A 19,447-nucleotide genomic window follows, 5' to 3' on the forward strand; every position below is an offset into this window, starting at 1 on the left:
CTGAAGCGGCAAACTTTGTGGAAATTAATATTTGTGTCATTCTCAAAACTTTTGGCCACAACTGTACAGTTAGGGGCCTGTCTGATTTGTTGAAGACTACATATGTCTTCAATGCGCCTTAAAACATCACAACGGATGTAGTCTGACCTATAGTGAGTTTGTACATCCTATGGAAATGTGCGTTTTATGTTGACGGACAGTTTCCCACAAAGTCTAATCACTGAAAAAACACTGTCTCGCAATCTCCCCCTTCCTGGCTTCCTCACCTTAACCTCTGCTTAGTCCTGTCAGCATTCTTTCTGTGCTGTGCAACGTGAGTGTGGTTTGACAGTGGGGCTCCATGTACTGCAAGGCAGCAAGCAAAAAAGGTCACTGCAAGGTCTCTAACTTCATGTTTGCCTCAACGCAGACAAAACATGCCTCTGGGAGCTGTGTACGACCTCCTGGTGAACCCCTCCGGGTTTGTTCGCTCTCTCCTACAGGCAACTCATTACACGAGACATTGCATACACACAACCTCTTGACCCTTGGCTTGCCCCTTTGTACTGCACAGATTGAAGCCCTACCAGGGCTTTAGAATAACGTGTAGATTTCTAATATTTTGCAATTCACCTTTTGTTGTTGTTGTTACTGTGGGGTAGCCTAACTAGTTAGATTTGACTGGCCAATTGCAACCACCTTGCATAGTGCAGGATTTCTTCAAACTCTACCAATGGGAGATGACAGCCTTTAAGCAGCCTTGCTTGCAACCAAAAACCCACAAGAGTAAACCTGCAGATCCGTCGATCTCATGTTTGCTTGATTTAGTTACACATTTTAGATGTGGACAGTTCAGGGATGTTTTATTTTCCCCTCTTGATAAGAAATTACTATTAATACAAATTATTAAAGTAATTGTCCAGTGTTTCCAGATTTCTATGAAGTTTGACTTATATGAGTGAAATAGTTTTCCTTACCAACATTTTTGGAATGATGTATGTTAAAAGCAGCTTTTCCGTGTTGGAATAGTGTGAGCGTATCCCAACAACAGAATGGTGTGGGCGTATCCCAACAACAGAATGGTGTGAGCGTATCCCAACAACAGAATGGTGTGAGCGTATCCCAACAACAGAATGGTGTGGGCGTATCCCAACAACAGAATGGTGTGGGCGTATCCCAACAACAGAATGGTGTGGGCGTATCCCAACAACAGAATGGTGTGGGCGAATCCCAACAACTGAATGGTGTGGGCGTATCCCAACAACTGAATGGTGTGGGCGTATCCCAACAACAGAATGGTGTGGGCGTATCCCAACAACTGAATGGTGTGGGCGTATCCCAACAACTGAATGGTGTGGACGTATCCCAACAACAGAATGGTGTGGGCGTATCCCAACAACAGAATGGTGTGGGCGTATCCCAACAACAGAATGGTGTGTGCGTATACTGGTCATAAAATAATATTTATACTGATAGTAGGCTGATTGGCCAGCTCATCCTCCTCAGGAGTATGACATACTTTATGAGGAAATAGCAAACATTTTTTTAATGGTCTGTTTTATATACAGTTTAGGGTGTTTTGTTGTGTGTGTTTTTTCTTCAATTTATGCTTTGGCCACAAATACAGGATCAGTCAACAACATTTATATGGGTATGAGTTAACAGAATAAGAACTTTTAAAAGTACATTTTCACTGGACAGTTACTTAGCACTTGTATTGATGGTTTAACTGGAGCTCCCCTGGATATAATTTGGTGACCACCGATGGTTGCAATAGGCCTGGAGAGAGGTTTTCAAATGAAGAAATCAGAACATGGCTAGCAGCTAGTTAGTTAAACAGAACCAAATAGTCTGGTGGGCTACGATCGACTGAATTGCCATTTTGTAAACATACTTGCTCCTCCTGTCTTTCATGTCTGTTTGTTTTGGGCTTCTGAACAGTTCACTATGGGCATCTGTTATTTTTTATCCTAGGTGAAATGATACTTGATCGGTAGATCAAAAACATGAAGCTGCATAGTAAAGACAGTTTCAGGTTGTTTTATGTAATTAGCTGCTAGATGGAGCATGTAGTGTTGTGCAGTGGGGAGGGGTGTTCTGTCTGGGCTTCGTCTACAGAACTGCTGCCTCCTTCCCCAGCCCTGTGCCTTGAAGTCATTGGATGACATCTTTACCATCTCAGCACAACCACATCAACATGCTATAACCATCCTGTAATTTGTATAGACGTGCAGAAAATGTATATCTGGAATGCATCCATTTCCATACAGAGTTTGACAGTAGCAGTAGAAACACTTGGCATATTGCTGTGCTAGACAGCACCTGCTGTCTGTTGAAGCCATATTAAATCATGTGAACCTGCATTAACCCCTCTCTATATCGTACAGATCTTCTGCCAATGCATTCATAAGCTCTTTTCATGGCTAGTCATATCATTCTGATGAACAGGGGTGTCATTTAATATAATATCATTGGGTTGCAGTCAAGGGGCAGGATTTCAACAACCAGAGGATTTGGACAAATAAAGATCCGCAAGGCTCAGCAACGGTTCTCTTTATTTTTTAGCCTAGCACTAATATTAATCATGGTGATCATAGTGTAGTTATAGTACAATATTATAATTTTTAGGCCTACCAATGGAAATCTGAAATGTCCCTAATTCCTTGAATATACCTGATTTAGTTTGGTCTAACAGCAGAACACCCAACCTGTGAACCACCTTGATTATTATTTAATTTCATACAACGGGTGGTTCTAATGCTGATTGGTTAAAACTGCATTTCAGCCGGTGTCTTTTCTGTTCCATCTGACTGCACAATCCACTGTCTCATCAGCCCAGCCAGGCAATTTGTAAACTTGATCTCCACTATAAAAATACGTTACCTCACATTTTATTTTTAGACTAACACTTTGTTTTCTACAGCGGAGGTTTGTATAAACCTAGCTGTCTGGCTCTCTGACATTCGATCTCAAGCTGTCCCATAGTAATGAACGTGTCGGGATGAGACAGACAGGCAGGCAGCTTTTCTTAGCCATTCGAAATCATGAAACAGCTGGCATAATTTTTATGGCTATATATATATATATATATATATATATATATACACACACAAAAAAATGTCAATTGAGAAAAGAAAATGAAACGAAGTGCAGCTAGCTTGTAGTCTTTCCAGCTTAATTTTGAAGTGATTGTATTAGTTGTGTTGTTGACTAGCTCCTCTGAACAACAGTGTCCTGATGAGAGAGCACATTTTCTATACCAGGTGAAATCGCGCCTATGGATGCATCCAAATAAATGTCACTAGAAAACTGCTTAAACAAATGCAGCTACTGTTCTGGCTGCACTGTTTGACATGACTGTAAGTTAGCTGTAGTTGGCTAGCAAGCAAGGGATAAGAATGTTGTCAGCCAGTATGGAAATGGAACATTTAGATTGAAGACCTGTGTCGCGTCCATAGATACAGTACAAAAAGACTGAACGACTGGGTCGCGTCCATAGATACAGAACAAAAAGACTGAACGACTGGGTCGCGTCCAAAGATACAGAACAAAAAGACTGAACGACTGGGTCGCGTCCATAGATACAGAACAAAAAGACTGAACGACTGGGTCGCGTCCATAGATACAGTACAAAAAGACTGAACGACTGAGTTGCGTCTCTGGCAACCAAACCGATAGAACGAACGACCAGCTGGCTTGGCTAGGAACTCTAGTTCTGTGTTGGGACTATATCTTGTGGAAGGATGAAATAGTATGAATACATTTATCAAAAACATTTTTTTAATGAAAATATGTCGATCTTTATTTGAATATGTTGGTAACTCGGTTTGCCTTCCCTTGACTTTGTCTGGGGCCTAACAACACCCGTGCCAATATATCCTTCAAACACCGGCTTCAAGGGCATTATCACTTAAACGTATTAAATGATCTTATTTGGCATTGCACAAAGTAGGCTATATATCCAAGGGACAATTTTGGTGCAATATTTCCACTGTTGAGGGATACGTGAGGGTGGTAGCCATAACAAGGTAAAAAGATATGACAGCTGCTAAACGGTCTGCATAGTTCTGTGTCTTGGTGCCATCCGAGTAAAGACCCGGTCTTCTAATTTAACAAATAAGGCACGAGGGGGTGTGGTATATGGCCAATATACCACGGCTAAAGGCTGTTCTTACGCACGATGCAATGCGGAGTGCCTGGACACAGCCCTTAGCTGTGGTATACTGGCGATATATCAGAAACCCTGAGGTGCCTTATTGCTATTATAAACTGGTTACCAATGTAATTGTAAAAATAAATATACGGTCTTATAGACCACGGCTGTCAGCCAATCAGCATTCAGGGTTTGAACCACCCAGTTTATAATTACAAATACCAGACACTTGTTCAGTAGGGTGCAACGCTACAGAAAATACAGATAGAAGTGGCAACACTAAATGAATTTGTCCTTATTCATGTGTAGTAAAACTGTAATTACTCTAACATTGTATTTTGTTACATAGTGATTTAATAATGGCTTTGTAATTGTATAGTAAATGATTTTCTGGAATAATAACTGATTGCCATTTGTAGTCCTTGTTTCTTTGTCTTTTAATGTTGCTTTATCACTGCCTGTGGTGTGTTAATATATGCAGCATTGAAAAATGTGTAATAGGGTGTCCTAGTTCAAATCCAGCCTGTCTCTTTGTCTTACTCCAATAGGTAACCAGTGCTGTCTGAAACCTTCCCCAGCACTAGACCGCTTCTGATTTGAGTGAAGGGGACCAGAGTGTCCTCTCCTTCTGTGGGACTCCCTCAGTGGACAGAACCTCCCCCTTACCCCCATTCCTCCACAGACCACCATGGGCGAAGTAGTCATTGTGAAGGAGGGATGGCTTCACAAACGAGGTAAATACATATTCCCTCAATCTCCCCCACCCTCTTAACTAAGGCTTTGGAAATCACACAATCTTTCATTGATTCTTCCTGTTTTGATATAAAATAAGTGTAGATTTCTTTGTTGATTTTTCTGGTCATTTTTGCATCTTTTTCAATTAGCCAACCTGTTGTTTTTGGACAGATAACCAGGTCTACAATGCAAGTGATGCAATGTCTATGGTCCTCAATATTGTTTACGGTCTATAAGAATGTTTACTGTTCTGAAGTATTTAATTGCCTCTACGAAGGTCCATAAAATGTTTGTTACTGACACCTACGGCCTGTGAATACATCCTCATAACAAATCTGTTAGTGCACACACACTAGTAAAGGTTATATCAGGACTTAGGTGGGTGAAACAAAATATTTGCCCTTTTCTGGATAGAAATGCACTATTAAATTCAAAGGGTTGTTTTTCAACCATTTCTATTGTTTTGGATTAGTCTGTGTGTAGGTTGAACTCTGGGTCTCTGCTGTGACCCAAGCCAAACCTTGTGCATGTTTTCCACTTGCACCTGCTTCACCTTTGACCCTTTCTGTGTTCTATAAACAAAGAGGATGACACCCCCCACTGTATGACTGAACTGTCGCCAGCGCACGCCGCCTCACCTCGACACAGCTGTAGCCACGGGGAAGAACGGATTGCAAAATGAAGGAGTTCAGAGAATGACTGACAATGACAAACGATGGTTTCAGCCACTTATGTTTGTTTTCACATATGAAATCCTCTAATTGCCTACACGGGATATTTCCGAGTGAATTCTGTTATTGGGTTGTGTACAACACCCTTTTTCAATCACAGAGGCGCAACTTAACTTTCTGCAATGGAGCAGGGATAAGGGTGTGGTGGAGGGCGACAGCAGCAGTAAGACTCCTACACACTCTGTGGAAGTTGGACGGTCGAGGAGTTTGCAAGGCCAATGGGTTATTACGGGAGAATCCTCCCTCCCTCCAGCCTCGGACAGTCGGACAGTGTAGCGCCGTGTCTAGGAGTTTGGGGGTCATCCCAGTTCAGCTATGCAGACAGACACCACCCGGAATGGCTCTGGGCCCTGTTCAAAAGGAAGGCAGCCGACGCTGGATTTGTGCCGCTTAGTGTGGCGGCAAGCCTGTTTTGCCCACAAGGGATTTGGGGGGAGATGTTTTTTCTCTCTCGATGTGGCCATGGTGACATCACCCATGGGAAACCATGAAGGCTGCAGGGTGGTGCTGTCAGGCTCTTTCAGCTCAGAGTGCATTTTAAAAATGCTCATGCTTTGCCCACCTGTCACTCTCAAACTTTATACAACAACTTTAGGTTAGGAGGGTCATGCTCATTCAGGCACTGTATGCCAGTCACCTAATTTAAACATGCCAATGTGCATCATGTCTCCTCTGTATGGTTGACAATATGCTGAACTGGTTTGTATGTAATTGAAGCAAGGTATATAACTGTAGCCTGAATGACCCGATTATGCCAGGTTTCTTTCATCAGATAGGGCTGTATTTTAGCGTGAAGTGGGTCAACTATTTGGATTTAAGCGATTACTGAAGGGCATTGGTTCCATCACTGCAGACCGAGTTTGGACTTTCCCACTGTTCCAGGGATAATCAAAGCCACGGATGGATGCTAGGACGACCTCCATGGGACTCTTCACATTGAAACACGGCAGGGCCTCCAACTAAGGTGTTAGTCAACCATTGGAAAAGCTCTGAGGAAAACATCTGGACTCCCTGGAACGCATCTACCTTTCCCTTTTTTTGCCAATATCTCAGCATGGCTCGGAGTCCTCTGATTCCAAGCAAATGAGTCATACACGAGGTAGGAGAAAAATGTGGTTTGGATGTGACTCCTGGACTCAAAATTCACAACTGGAAAGGCTTATTCTTAAATCCCATCCTCAGCCTAAACACTATTTAGTGTCCTGGCAGCTGGTTGGTTCCTGATATGGCAAAGTAGCCACACCCTTTAGCCTGCGGCTATGTGGCTTGCGATAGTGTGCCACTCTTGCCTGATCAAAGCATTCCGTTCGCAAACGTTGCAGAGGAGACGGGTACACATATTGAGGAGTGGCTGCAAGGCAGAGACATACTGGTAGTGGTGGCTCCTCTTAACACTTACATATGGATGAGAAATGTGTGCCGAGTTATCAAAGGGATACACACAGCACTTACTGTACCACATTGTTGTGTTACCGAGGCCTAGCATAAGGTTCATAGTTGCTTGCAAATGGGACCGCTAACCAGAAGACAACGGGCGCACTCGGTCGTCTGTGCTTGTGCTTGAAAGGAAGAGTTCAGAGACAGGTATGATATCTGACTGATGTTTTGACCCACTTGTCTATCTCAAGTATAGATAGGAACTGTCTACCCTTGCATTCATTCTGCTCACAAGCAATTTGCATGGCATACTCTTTTCACAGTGATATATATATATATACAGTGGGGGAGAACAAGTATTTGATACACTTGTCCTACTTACAAAGCATGTAGAGAGAGGTCTGTCATTTTTATCATAGGTACACTTCAACTGTGAGAGATGGAATCTAAAACATAAATCCAGAAAATCACATTGTATGATTTTTAAGTAATTAATTAGCATTTTATTGCATGACATAAGTATTTGAAGTATTAAGTATTCTTACCAACCAGTAAGAATTCCGGCTCTCACAGACCTGTTAGTTTTTCTTTAAGACGCCCTACTATTCTCCACTCATTACCTGTATTAACTGCACCTGTTTGAACTCGTTACCTGTATAAAAGACACCTGTCCACACACTCAATCAAACAGACTCCAACCTCTCCACAATGGCCAAGACCGGAGAGCTGTGTAATGACATCAGGGATGAAATTGTAGACCTGCACAAGGCTGGGATGGGCTACAGGACAATAGGCAAGCAGCTTGGTGAGTAGGCAACAACTGTTGGCGCAATTATTAGAAAATGGAAGACGTTCAAGATGACGGTCAATCACCCTCGGTCTGGGACTCCATACAAGATCTCACCTCGTGGGGCATCAATGATCATGAGGAAGGTGAGGGATCAGCCCAGAACTATATGGCAGGACCTGGTCAATGACCTGAAGAGAGCTGGGACCACAGTCTCAAAGAAAACCATTAGTAACACATTACGCCTTCATGGATTAAAATCCTGCAGCGCACGCAAGGTCCCCCTGCTCAAGCCAGCGCATGTCCAGGCCCGTCTGAAGTGTACCTATGATAAAAATGACAGACCTCTACATGCTTTGTAAGTAGGAAACACTGCCGATTTTGCAGGTTATCAAATACTTGTTCTCTCCACTGTATATATACATACACATACATGGATGATCGCTCCCCCAATAAAGGTGGTGGTACTTAGTTTGAGTTGCTGCTGTTGTAGCTATTCACATGCATACAACACAATAGTGTACAGTGTTTGCCTCTTTTAGAAGAAACTGCCTATTCGAGGGGCCTGGTTACCACACTGTAGGCTGAGCTGAATTAGATTAGGCCTTTGTGTGTGGGTGTGTGTGGGTGTGTGTCCCCGAGTGGGCGTGTATCAGAGCGAGTGTGTGTGGGTGTGTTTCCGAGTGTGTATGTGTGGGGGAGGTACAGGAGGAAGTGGATTCTTATTATAAGCCACACAGTTCCTTTGAAACCACATCCTCCTCCTATCCCAGACTGCACTGGTATCTCTTATCTTCCCTGTCACTGCACCACTATGCTCAGCCACTGTTGACTTATGTCAGCAGTCATAGAATTGCTATAGCGCCATCCACCCTATGAGAGAACAACTGGGGCCTACCACAATCCTTACTACCACACCCTCACATCCCCTCATCAGCAGTACCACAGCTTCTCATAGTGGACCTCCCATAATTCAGACACTCAGCACAAGAGTTCAGTAACCAGACCCAGTGCAACTCCTCACTACCCACACCAGCACATTCCCCTCGTCAGATAGGTCTGACCAGACCTCCCTTAGATCCTCACATCCCAGTCCCAGAGTGCCAGCAGAGCCATGCTGGGACCCTCAGGAGAGAGGAAGACAAGGAAAGGCCACCTGTGGTCTTGGTTTTTTCCGGTTATTAAACAGCCAATTGACCGACGTCTGATCAATTACTTGAGTTCCATTTAGGGTTTTTTTGTGAGCCCAATGCACCGTTTCTCTGGAGAGAAATCAAATCATTCACAAGATAAATTAAGTCAAGAACTATATGGGAAGATGGGCTGAAGGGAGCTGTTTTACTTGAGCAACCAAGTTCAGCAACCAAGTTCAGCAAATAAACGTGGCAATTAACTACACTAACCATAATCCATTGTGCCTGTTCTTTTCTGGCTCGGACACAGATGGATACACTTTTACGCCTGCTACTTTAGGCTACTTTAGGTTAGATACACACACACCACATACGCCGGCACATGAGAGGAATGTAGACAACACAACGATGAGAGGAAGGGATAGAGAGTTCATTAAATGACTGAGCCCTCTCCTGTACTCCCTGTTCACCCACGACTGTGTGGCCATGCACGCCTCCAACTCAATCATCACGTTTGCAGACGACACTACAGTGGTAGGCTTGATTACCAACAACAACGAGACAGCCTACAGGGAGGAGGTGAGGGCCCTCGGAGTGTAGTGTCAGGAAAATAACCTCACACTCAACGTCAACAAAACAAAGGAGATGATTGTGGACTTCAGGAAACAGCAGAGGGAGCACCCCCCTATCCACATCGACGGGACAGTAGTGAAGAGGGTAGTAAGTTTTAACCTCAGGAGGCTGAAGAAATACAGCTTGTCACCAAAAGCACTCACAAACTTCTACAGATGCACAATCGAGAGCATCCTGTCGGGCTGTATCACCGCCTGGTAGGGCAACTGCTCCGCCCACAACCGTAAGGCTCTCCAGAGGGTATTCAGTTCTGCACAGCGCATCACCGGGGGCAAACTACCTGCCCTCCAGAACACCTACACCACACGATGTCACAGGAAGGCCATAAAGATCATCAAGGACAACAACCACCAGAGCCACTGCCTGTTCCCCCCGCTATCATCCAGGAGGCGAGGTTAGTACAGGTGCATCAAAGCAGGGACCGAGAGACTGAAAAACAGCTTCTATCTCAAGGCCATCAGACTGTTAAACAGCCACCACTAACATAGAGTGGCTGCTGCCAACATACTGACTCAACTCCAGTCACTTTAATATTGGAAAAATTTATGTAAAAAATGTATCACTAGCCTCTTTAAACAATGCCTCTTAATATAATGTTTACATACCCTACATTACTCATCTCATATGTATATACTGTACTCGATACCATCTACTGCATCTTGCCTATGCCGTTCTGTACCATCACTCATTCATATATCTTTATGTACATATTCGTCATCCCTTTACACTTATGTGTATAAGGTAGTTGTGAAATTGTTAGGTTAGATTACTCGTTGGTTATTACTGCATTGTTGGAACTAGAAGCACAAGCATTTCGCTACACTTGCATTAACATCTGCTAACCATGTGTATGTGACAAATAAAATTTGATTTGATTCTGCAGCATACTTAGGCAGGCTAGCCTAGCTAAATAGGATGACTAAAGACAGTATAGTATGGGGAGAACAGAGATGATGTTAGATGGTTGGCTGGCTGGGTGCTAGTGCCTGAGCAGAGATGAGATGATTACTTTAAGGAATGAAAAATTATAAAGTCATCAAATAAAACTAAGTAATATACACAATTGAAATATATTTTATTTAATAGTAATTTCCTACTTTTCTATGTGGCCCTGACCGAGACAATGGAATATTTTCAAGGTTTTGGCAGTTGAATGTTCACAATTTGTGGCTTTGTTATTTCCATGAAAAAGCACTAATCATTTAAATTTAATGATTTTAATAATTAATTTAATGTTTAAAAAAATTGCATAAACCGTGATTGTTCTTTTTAATGATTGAACTGAAACCGAACCGACCTTAAAAAGCAGTACAAGTTCAGCACTACTGGCATGTCAGTCTGTCAAGCAATACATTAAATGGGGTCAAAGGATGCCATACATCCTCCAAGATCAAGACCACCCAGAGAAACAAGCACCACCCTGCACCACCAGCCCCCACCCAGAGAAACAAGCACCACCCTGCATCACCAGCCCCCACCCAGAGAAACAAGCACCACCCTGCACCACCAGCCCCCACCCAGACAAACAAGCACCACCCTGCACCACCAGCCCCTACCCAGAGAAACCAGCACCACCCTGCACCATCGGGCTCCACCCAGGAAAAACAGCACCACCCTGCACCATCGGGCCCCACCCAGAGAAACCAGCACCACCCTGCATCATCGGGCCCCATCTAGAGAAACCAGCTCCACCCTGCACCATCGGGCCGCGGGCAGAGAATCCAGCTCCATCCTGCACCATCGGGCCTGCGGGCAGAGAATCCAGCTCCACTCTGCACCATCGGGCTGCGGGCAGAGAATCCAGCTCCATCCAACACCATCGGGTCCCATCTAGAGAAACCAGCTCCACCCTGCACCATTGGACCCCATCCAGAAAAGCTAGCACCACCCTGCACCATCGGGCCCCATCCAGAGAATCCAGCTCCACCCTGCACCATCGGGCCGCGGGCAGAGAATCCAGCTCCATCCTGCACCATCGGGCCTGCGGGCAGAGAATCCAGCTCCACTCTGCACCATCGGGCTGCGGGCAGAGAATCCAGCTCCATCCAACACCATCGGGTCCCATCCAGAGCGGCCAACACCACCCTGCACCATCGGGCCGCGGGCAGAGAATCCAGCTCCATCCAACACCATCGGGTCCCATCCAGAGCGGCCAACACCACCCTGCACCATCGGGCCGCGGGCAGAGAATCCAGCTCCATCCTGCACCATCGGGCCCCTTCCAGATTGGACAGCACCCCCCCCCCCCCCCCCCGCATCCCACTACCTCCATGCTTACAGGACAACACCCCAATCAGAAGGGACCAGCAGTCCAGAAGTGGAACGAAGAATAGAGCACCGTGCTGCAGCTGTCACGACTTCTTCCCTCTCCTTGTTCGGGCGGCGTTCGGCGGTCGAAGTCCCCGGCCTTCTAGCCGCCGCCGATCCACCTGTCATTTTCCATTTGTTTTGTCTTTGTTTTACACACCTGATTTCAATCCCACTATTACTTGTTCATTATTTAACCCTCTGATCCCCCATGGGTTTTTGTGAGTGATTGTTTGTTGTATTTTCGTTCTGCCATGGTGTGCGTGTATTTGTACCTTTTGTATATTTCTATTTTGAGTAAAAGTACGTTGATTACTCATCTGCTGTCCTGAGCCTGACTCTCTACACCAGCTACACATAGGACCCATTACAGAATCACTCACCTGAAGAATGGAGTCAGCAGGAGCAGACGCCCTCCCTGTTCCAGTGGAGGAGCGGATTAAGCAGCACCGACCATGTTGCAACGTCTCGGCACTGCCATGGATCGCGTGCTGCAAACTATGGATCGTTTGGAGAGAGGAGGAGTTTTTTTTCCCCTGGTCCCAGTGGGATTCGACTTGCGCTCCCGAGGGAGTATGATGGGACGGCTGCCGGATGCCAGGGTTTTCTACTACAACTGGAGCTCTACCTGGCGACCGTCCACCTGGCTCCTTCGGGGCGTGAGAGTGTTTCCGCCCTCGTCTCCAGCCTCTCAGGCAAAGCCCTGGAGTGGGCCAATGCTGTATGGTGTGAGGAAGATGCAGCGTTGGATCACTACGCAGAGTTCACCTTCCACTTTCGGGCAGTGTTCGACCACCCGCCTGAGGGTCGAGCGGCAGGTGAACGTCTGTTCCACCTGAGGCAGGGGACGAGGAGCGCGCAGGAGTTCACCTTGGACTTCCGGACCCTGGCCACCAGCGCGGGATGGAACGACAGGGCCCTGATCGATCACTACAGGTGGAGTCTGCGCCAGGACGTCCATCGGGAGTTGGCCTGCCAAGACACCACCCTCACATTGAACCAGCTGGTGGACCTGTCCATCCGGCTGGACAACCTGCTGACTGCCCGCGGACGTCCGGATCGGGACCTGTCAGTTCCATCCCCCAGCACCCCTGCTCCGACGCCCATGGAGCTGGGAGGTGCTGCACTTAGCGCGACCGGAGGAGGGGCTATTCCCTGCACCATCTGTGGCTGCAGAGGGCACACTGCTGGTCGGTGCTGGAGTGGTTCCTCAGGGAGTCGAGGCAGCAGGCAGGGCACTATCGTGTCACCCCAGGTGAGTCGACACCAGGCTCATCCAGAGCCACCTGTTGCTCACATGTATGTGTTTATTTCATTTCCTGAGTTTTCCCCACATTCCCAGCATAAGGCACTAGTAGATTCAGGTGCAGCTGGGAATTTTATTGACCTTTCATTTGCTCATAGTTTAGGGACTCCCCTTGTTCCTGTGGATATGCCTTTCCCTGTGCACGCCCTAGATAGTCGACCATTAAGGTCAGGGCTGATTAGGGAGGCCACTGCTCCACTTGACATGGTTATGCAGAAGGGTCATGATGAGAGAATCAGTCCTTATTCCTAATTGATTCTCCTGCATTTCCCGTGGTTGGCCTATCATGACCCCACTATTTCGTGGCAACAAAGGGCTCTCAAGGGGTGGTCACGAGAGTGCTCAGGGAGGTGTGGGGGTTTCCATCGGTGTGACTACCTTGGAAAGTCCAGACCAGGTCTCCATCGTGCACATCCCCTCAGAATATGCTGATTTGGCTCTCGCCTTCTGTAAGAAGAGGGCGACTAAATTACTACCTCATCGATGGGGGGATTGTGCGATAAATCTCCTAGTAGACGCAGCACTTCCCAGGAGTCACGTGTATCCTCTGTCACAGGAGGAAACGGTGGCTATGGAAACATGTCTCCGAATCCCTGGGGCAGGGATACATTCGGCCCTCCACTTCACCTGCCTCCTCAAGTTTATTTTTTGTGAAGAAGAAGGATGGGGGTCTGCGCCCGTGTATTGACAATCAAGGGATCAATCAGATCACTGTGAGGTACAGCTACCCGCTGCCTCTCATCGCCAGTGCGATCGAGTCAATGCACGGGGCGCGCTTCTTCACAAAATTGGAACTCAGGAGAGCTTACAACCTGGTGCATAATCGGGAGGGGGACTAGTGGAAGACGGCATTTAGTACCACCTCTGAGCACTATGAGTACCTAGTCATGCCGCACGGGTTGATGAATGCTCCAGTCTTCCAGGCCTTTGTTGACAAGATTTTCTGGGTCCTGCACGGGCAGGGTGTAGTGGTGTATATTGATGACATTCTGATAGACTCCGCTACATGCGCCGAGCATGTGTCCCTAGTGCGCAGGGTGCTTGGTCGACTGTTGTAGCATGACCTGTACGTCAAGGCTGAGAAATGTCTCTTCTTCCAACAGTCCGTCTCCTTCTTAGGGTACCGCATTTACACCTCAGGGGTGGAGATGGAGAGTGACCGCATTTCAGCCGTGCGTAATTGGCCGACTCCCACCACGATAAAGGAAGTGCAGCGGCTTCTGGGGTTTGCCAACTACTACCGGAGGTTTATCCGGGGGTTTGGTCAGGTAGCAGCTCCCATTACCTCACTGCTGAAGAGGGGACCGGTGCAGCTGCAGTGGTCGGCTGAGGCGGACAGGGCTTTTAGTCACCTGAAGGCTCTTTTTACCTCGGCTCCCGTGCTGGCTCATCCGGATCCCTCTTTGGCATTCATAGTGGAGGTGGACGCGTCCGAGGCTGGGATAGGAGCTGTGCTCTCTCAGCGCTCGGGCACACCACCAAAGCTCCGCCCCTGTGCCTTCTTTTCGAAGAAGCTCAGCCCGGCGGAACGAAACTATGATGTGGGGGACCGGGAGTTGTTGGCTGTTGTGAAGACTCTGAAGGCGTGGAGACATTGGCTTGAGGGGGCTAAACACCCTTTTCTCATCTGGACTGACCACCGCAATCTGGAGTACATCCGGGCGGTGAGGAGACTGAACCCTCGCCAGGCAAGGTGGGCTATGTTCTTTACCCGTTTTATTTTCACCCTATCCTACAGACCAGGTTCCCAGAACGCTAAGGCAGACACACTAACCCGGATGTATGACACAGAGGAGCGGTCCATGGATCATACTCCCATACTTCCGGCCTCTTGCCTGGTGGCACCGGTGGTGTGGGAGCTGGACGCGGACATCGAGCGGGCGTTACGCACAGAGCCCACTCCCCCCCAGTGTCCAGCTGGGCGCCTGTACGTTCCGTCTGCTGTCCGCAACCGTTTGATCTATTGGGCCCATACGTCACCCTCCTCTGGTCATCCTGGCATCGGGCGGACGGTGCATTGCCTTAGTGGGAAGTACTGGTGGCCCACCTTGGCCAAGGACGTGAGGGTTTATGTTTCCTCCTGCTCCGTGTGCGCCCAGTGCAAGGCTCCCAGGCACCTGCCCAGAGGGAAATTACAACCCCTACCCGTTCCACAACAGCCGTGGTCACACCTGTCGGTGGACTTCCTGACGGATCTTCCTCCCTCACAGGGCAACATCACGATCCAGGTCATTGTGGATCGGTTTTCTAAGTCCTGCCGTCTCCTCCCTTTTCCCGGTCTCCCTACGGCCCTACAGACTGTGGAGGCCCTGTTCACTCATGTCTTCCCGTTCTACGGGGTGCCTGCAGGTGGAGAGAGAGAACCAGGATGTGGGTAGGTTTCTGCGGTCATATTGCCTGGACAAACCGGGGGAGTGGGAGGCGTTTATCCCCTGGGCAGAGATGGCCCAAAACTCACTCCGCCACTCCTCCACTAACCTCTCTCCTTTCCAGTACGTACTGGGGTATCAGCCGGTTCTGGCACCGTGGCATCAGAGCCAGATCAATGCTCCTGCGGTGGACGAATGGTTCAAGCGCTCGGAGGAGACCTGGGACGCCACCCTGGCTCTCGACCCGAAACCTGCCCTGCCGGAAGCTGGGTTTGTGTGGCCATTGAAAGTCCTAAGGAGACTGAACGAGGTACGCTACAGGTTACAGCTTCCCCCAGATTATCATATTAATCCCTCGTTCCATGTGTCTGTCCTCAGGCCGGTGGTGGCTGGTCCACTCCAGGAAGCTGGGAGGTTCCTCCGCCCCCTCTGGACATCGAAGGGGCCCCGGCGTATGTTGTTTGAGCTATCCTGAACTCGAGGCATCGGGAGAGGGGCCTTCAGTACCTCGTGGAGTGGGAGGGGTACAGTCCGAAAGAGAGATGCTGGGTGCCGGTGGAGGACCTCCTGGACCCTTCGTTGCTGCGGGATTTCCACCGTCTCCATCCGGATCGCCCTGCGCCTCGTCCTCTGGGTCGTCCCAGAGGTCGGTGTCGGCGCACTGCTGGAGCCACACGTCAAGGTGGGGGGGTACTGTCACGACTTCCCCTGAAGTCTGTCCCTCTCCTTGTTCGGGCGGCATTTGGTGGTCGACGTCACCGGCTTTCTAGCTACCGCCAATCCACTTTTAATTTTCCATTTGTTTTGTCTTTGTTTTACACACCTGATTTCAAACCCACTATTATTTGTTCATTATTTAACCCTCTGTTCCCCCATGGGTTTTTGTGAGTGATTGTTTATTGTATTATCGTTCTGTCATGGTGTACTTGTATTTGACTATTTTTAGTAAAAGTACGTTGATTACTCATATCTGCTGTCCTGTGCCTGACTCTCTACACCAGCTACACATAGGACCCATTACAGCAGCCGAGCTAAACCAGGCATCTGCTTAACATAATCTCCTCAAAAATCGATGAATTCCTTTAGTTAATTATCATAAATAGAATTATTAGAAATCCAACCTATTTATCATTGAGTTCAGTTTTATATAAGCTACCCCAGAAAGGATTAAAGTTAGCTCATATAAATATATCTAGCCTCATGAGATGAATAATTTGCTAATCTAAGATACAATTTATATATTAGCCTTTTCTAGGTGCTGACAGCACCTTTGATACAGCAGTAGAAATACAAGGATATAACATATACTGAATGAAAATATAAATGCAACATACAACAATTTCAAAGATTTTACAGGGTTACAGTTCATATAAGGAAATCAGTCAAATGAAATAAATTCATTAGGCCATAATCTATGGATTTCACATGATTGGGAATACAGATATGCTTCTGTTGGTCACAGATACCTTGGAGAAGAAAAAAAGTAGGGGCTTGTATCAGAAAACCAGTCAGTATCTGGTGTGACCACCATTTGCCTCATGCTGCGCGACACATCTCCTTCACATAGAGTTGATCAGGCTGTTGATTGTGGCCTGTGGAATGTTTTTAGATATTGGCGGGAACTGGAACACGCTGTCGATCCAGAGCATCGTGAGCATTTGCCCCACTGAAGTCAGTTAAGACACCGAACTGCAGTCAGGTCAAGACCCTGGTGAGTGCAATGAGCACGCAGGTGAGCTTCCGTGAGACCGTTTCTGACAGTTTGTGCAGAAATTCTTCAGTTGTGCCAAATTCTCTAAAACGTTGGAGGCGGCTTATGGTAGAGAAATTAACTTTAAATTATCTGGCAACAGCACTGCTGGACATTCCTGCAGTCAGCAAGCCAATTGCACTCTCCCTCAACTTGAGACATATCTGGCATTGTGTTGTGTGACAAAACTGTACATTTTAAAGTGGCCTTTTATTGTCCCCAGCACAATGTGCATCTGTGTAATGATCATGCTGTTTAATCAGCTTCTTGAAATGCCACATCTGGCAGGTGGATGGATTATCTTGGCAAAGGAGAAATGCCCACTAACAGGGATGTAAACAAATGTCTGCACAAAATTAGAGAAATAAGCTTTTTGTTGCTAATGGAACATTTCTGGGAACTTTAATTTCAGCGCATGAAACATGGGACCAATACTTTACATGTTGCGTTTTATATTTTTGTTAAGTGTATATTGAAAAGACAGGAATGTCTAGGGGGGAGGCGTTCCTGTATATATTCAGAGCCATATTCCTGTAAAGCTCAGAGAGGATCTCATGACAAATGAAATAGAAGTGCTGTGATGCAGATTCACCTGCTACACCCGAAGTCTCTTATTTTAGGGTGCTGCTATAGGCCAACAAGTACAAATTGTCAGTATGTGGAGAATATGTGTGTGATGTTAGATAAGGTCTCTGATGCAAACATAAATGTATTTTCTACCTAAAAATGGTAAAGCACCCTTTGCTGGCTGTAACAGCTGCCTGTTCTTAGTAAGCTGTTGGAGAGTGTTGTGTTAGAACAAATGCAATGCTAACTACAGACACTCAGCATGCATATAGGGAAGGGCACCTAACTTGTACTGCATTGACTCAGATGACTGATGATTGGCCAAAATAAATGGATAATAAGATGATAGTTGGAGCTGTATTGCTAGATTTCAGTGTTCCATTTGTTATTGATCCTCATTTGTTATTAAAAAAAACTCTGGCTTTACATCACCTGTCATCGCATGGTTGGAGAGTTACTTATCCAATATAACTCAGTATCCTTCAATGGAAGCTTCTCTAACATCAGATATGTACAGTGTCGGGTCGTTGTCCTGTTGGAAGGTGAACCTTCGCACCAGTCTTGAGAGCAAGTTTTCATCAACAATCTCTGTACTTTGCTCTGTTCATCTTTGCCTCGATCCTGACTAGTCTCCCAGTCCCTGCCACTGAAACACATCCCCACAGTCCGTTGCTACCTCCACCATGCTTCACTGTAGGGATGGTGCCATGTTTCCTCCAGATGTGACGCTTGGCATTCAGGCCAAATAGTTCAATCTTGTTTTCATTAGACCAGAGAATCTTGTTTCTCGTGGTCTGAGAGTCTTTAGGTGCTTTTTGGCAAACTCCAAGCATGCTGTCATGTGCCTTTTTACTGAGGAGTGGCTTCCGTCTGGCCACTCTACCATAAAAACCTGATTGGTGGAGTGCTGCAGAGACGGTTGTCCTTCTGGAAGGTTCTCCCATCTCCACAGAGGAACTCTATATATAAAAAATATAATATTTGGAGGATTAGAAATGATGCAGACAATTACATTGATGATGTAATACATGCATGATAGTCTTTCATGGTTGAGAAATTGACTGACTACTAAGAAGTAATTGTGTGTTGAAAATGCCTAATCACATGCATAATCTATTTGCATACACTTCAAACAGACATACAGTACCTACCCCACCAGACATGCCACTATGGCTTTTTTCACTGTACCCAAACCAAAAACAGATTTAATGCATCGCTCGGTTATGTATAGAGCCATGTCATCATGGAATGTTCTGCCACCACAGGTTACTCAAGCAAAAAGCAAGTTTAACTTAAAAGAATTATCTTAGAGCCTCTCCTCTTTCTAAAGATCTAATTTAACTGTACTGAATATGTATACACAGTGAACAAAACATTACAAACACCTTATTATTGAGTTGCACCCCCCCTTTGCCCTCAGATCAGCCTCAATGACCTCTAACCTGTACCCCCGCACACTGACTCTGTACCGGTACCCCCTGTATATCGCCTTGTTATTGTGTTACTTTTTATTATTTTTTACTTTAGTTTATTTGGTAAATATTTTCTTAACTCTTTTTGAACTGCACTGTTGGTTAATGGCTTGTAAGTAAGCATTTCACGGTAAGGTCAACACTTGTT

At 46.4% G+C, this 19,447-nt stretch overlaps 1 protein-coding gene across 4 annotated transcripts in view; it reads left to right on the top strand.

Moving 5' to 3' along the window:
- Positions 1–19,447, top strand: part of LOC139415190 (RAC-alpha serine/threonine-protein kinase) — a 44,231-nt gene that overhangs the window by 11,179 nt on the left and 13,605 nt on the right. For 3 of the 4 annotated variants that reach the window (XM_071163089.1, XM_071163088.1, XM_071163091.1), the window contains exon 2: positions 4,681–4,866. In XM_071163089.1, coding sequence (XP_071019190.1) covers positions 4,821–4,866 — 46 coding nt within the window. In that variant the 5' untranslated portion in view covers positions 4,681–4,820. Of the gene's footprint in view, positions 1–4,680; positions 4,867–6,987; positions 7,183–19,447 lie in introns of those variants that run through there. The other variant, XM_071163090.1, reaches the window with a different exon arrangement.

This window comes from Oncorhynchus clarkii, chromosome 8, assembly GCF_045791955.1.
Source record: "Oncorhynchus clarkii lewisi isolate Uvic-CL-2024 chromosome 8, UVic_Ocla_1.0, whole genome shotgun sequence".
In the NCBI taxonomy this organism is placed as follows: domain Eukaryota; kingdom Metazoa; phylum Chordata; class Actinopteri; order Salmoniformes; family Salmonidae; genus Oncorhynchus; species Oncorhynchus clarkii.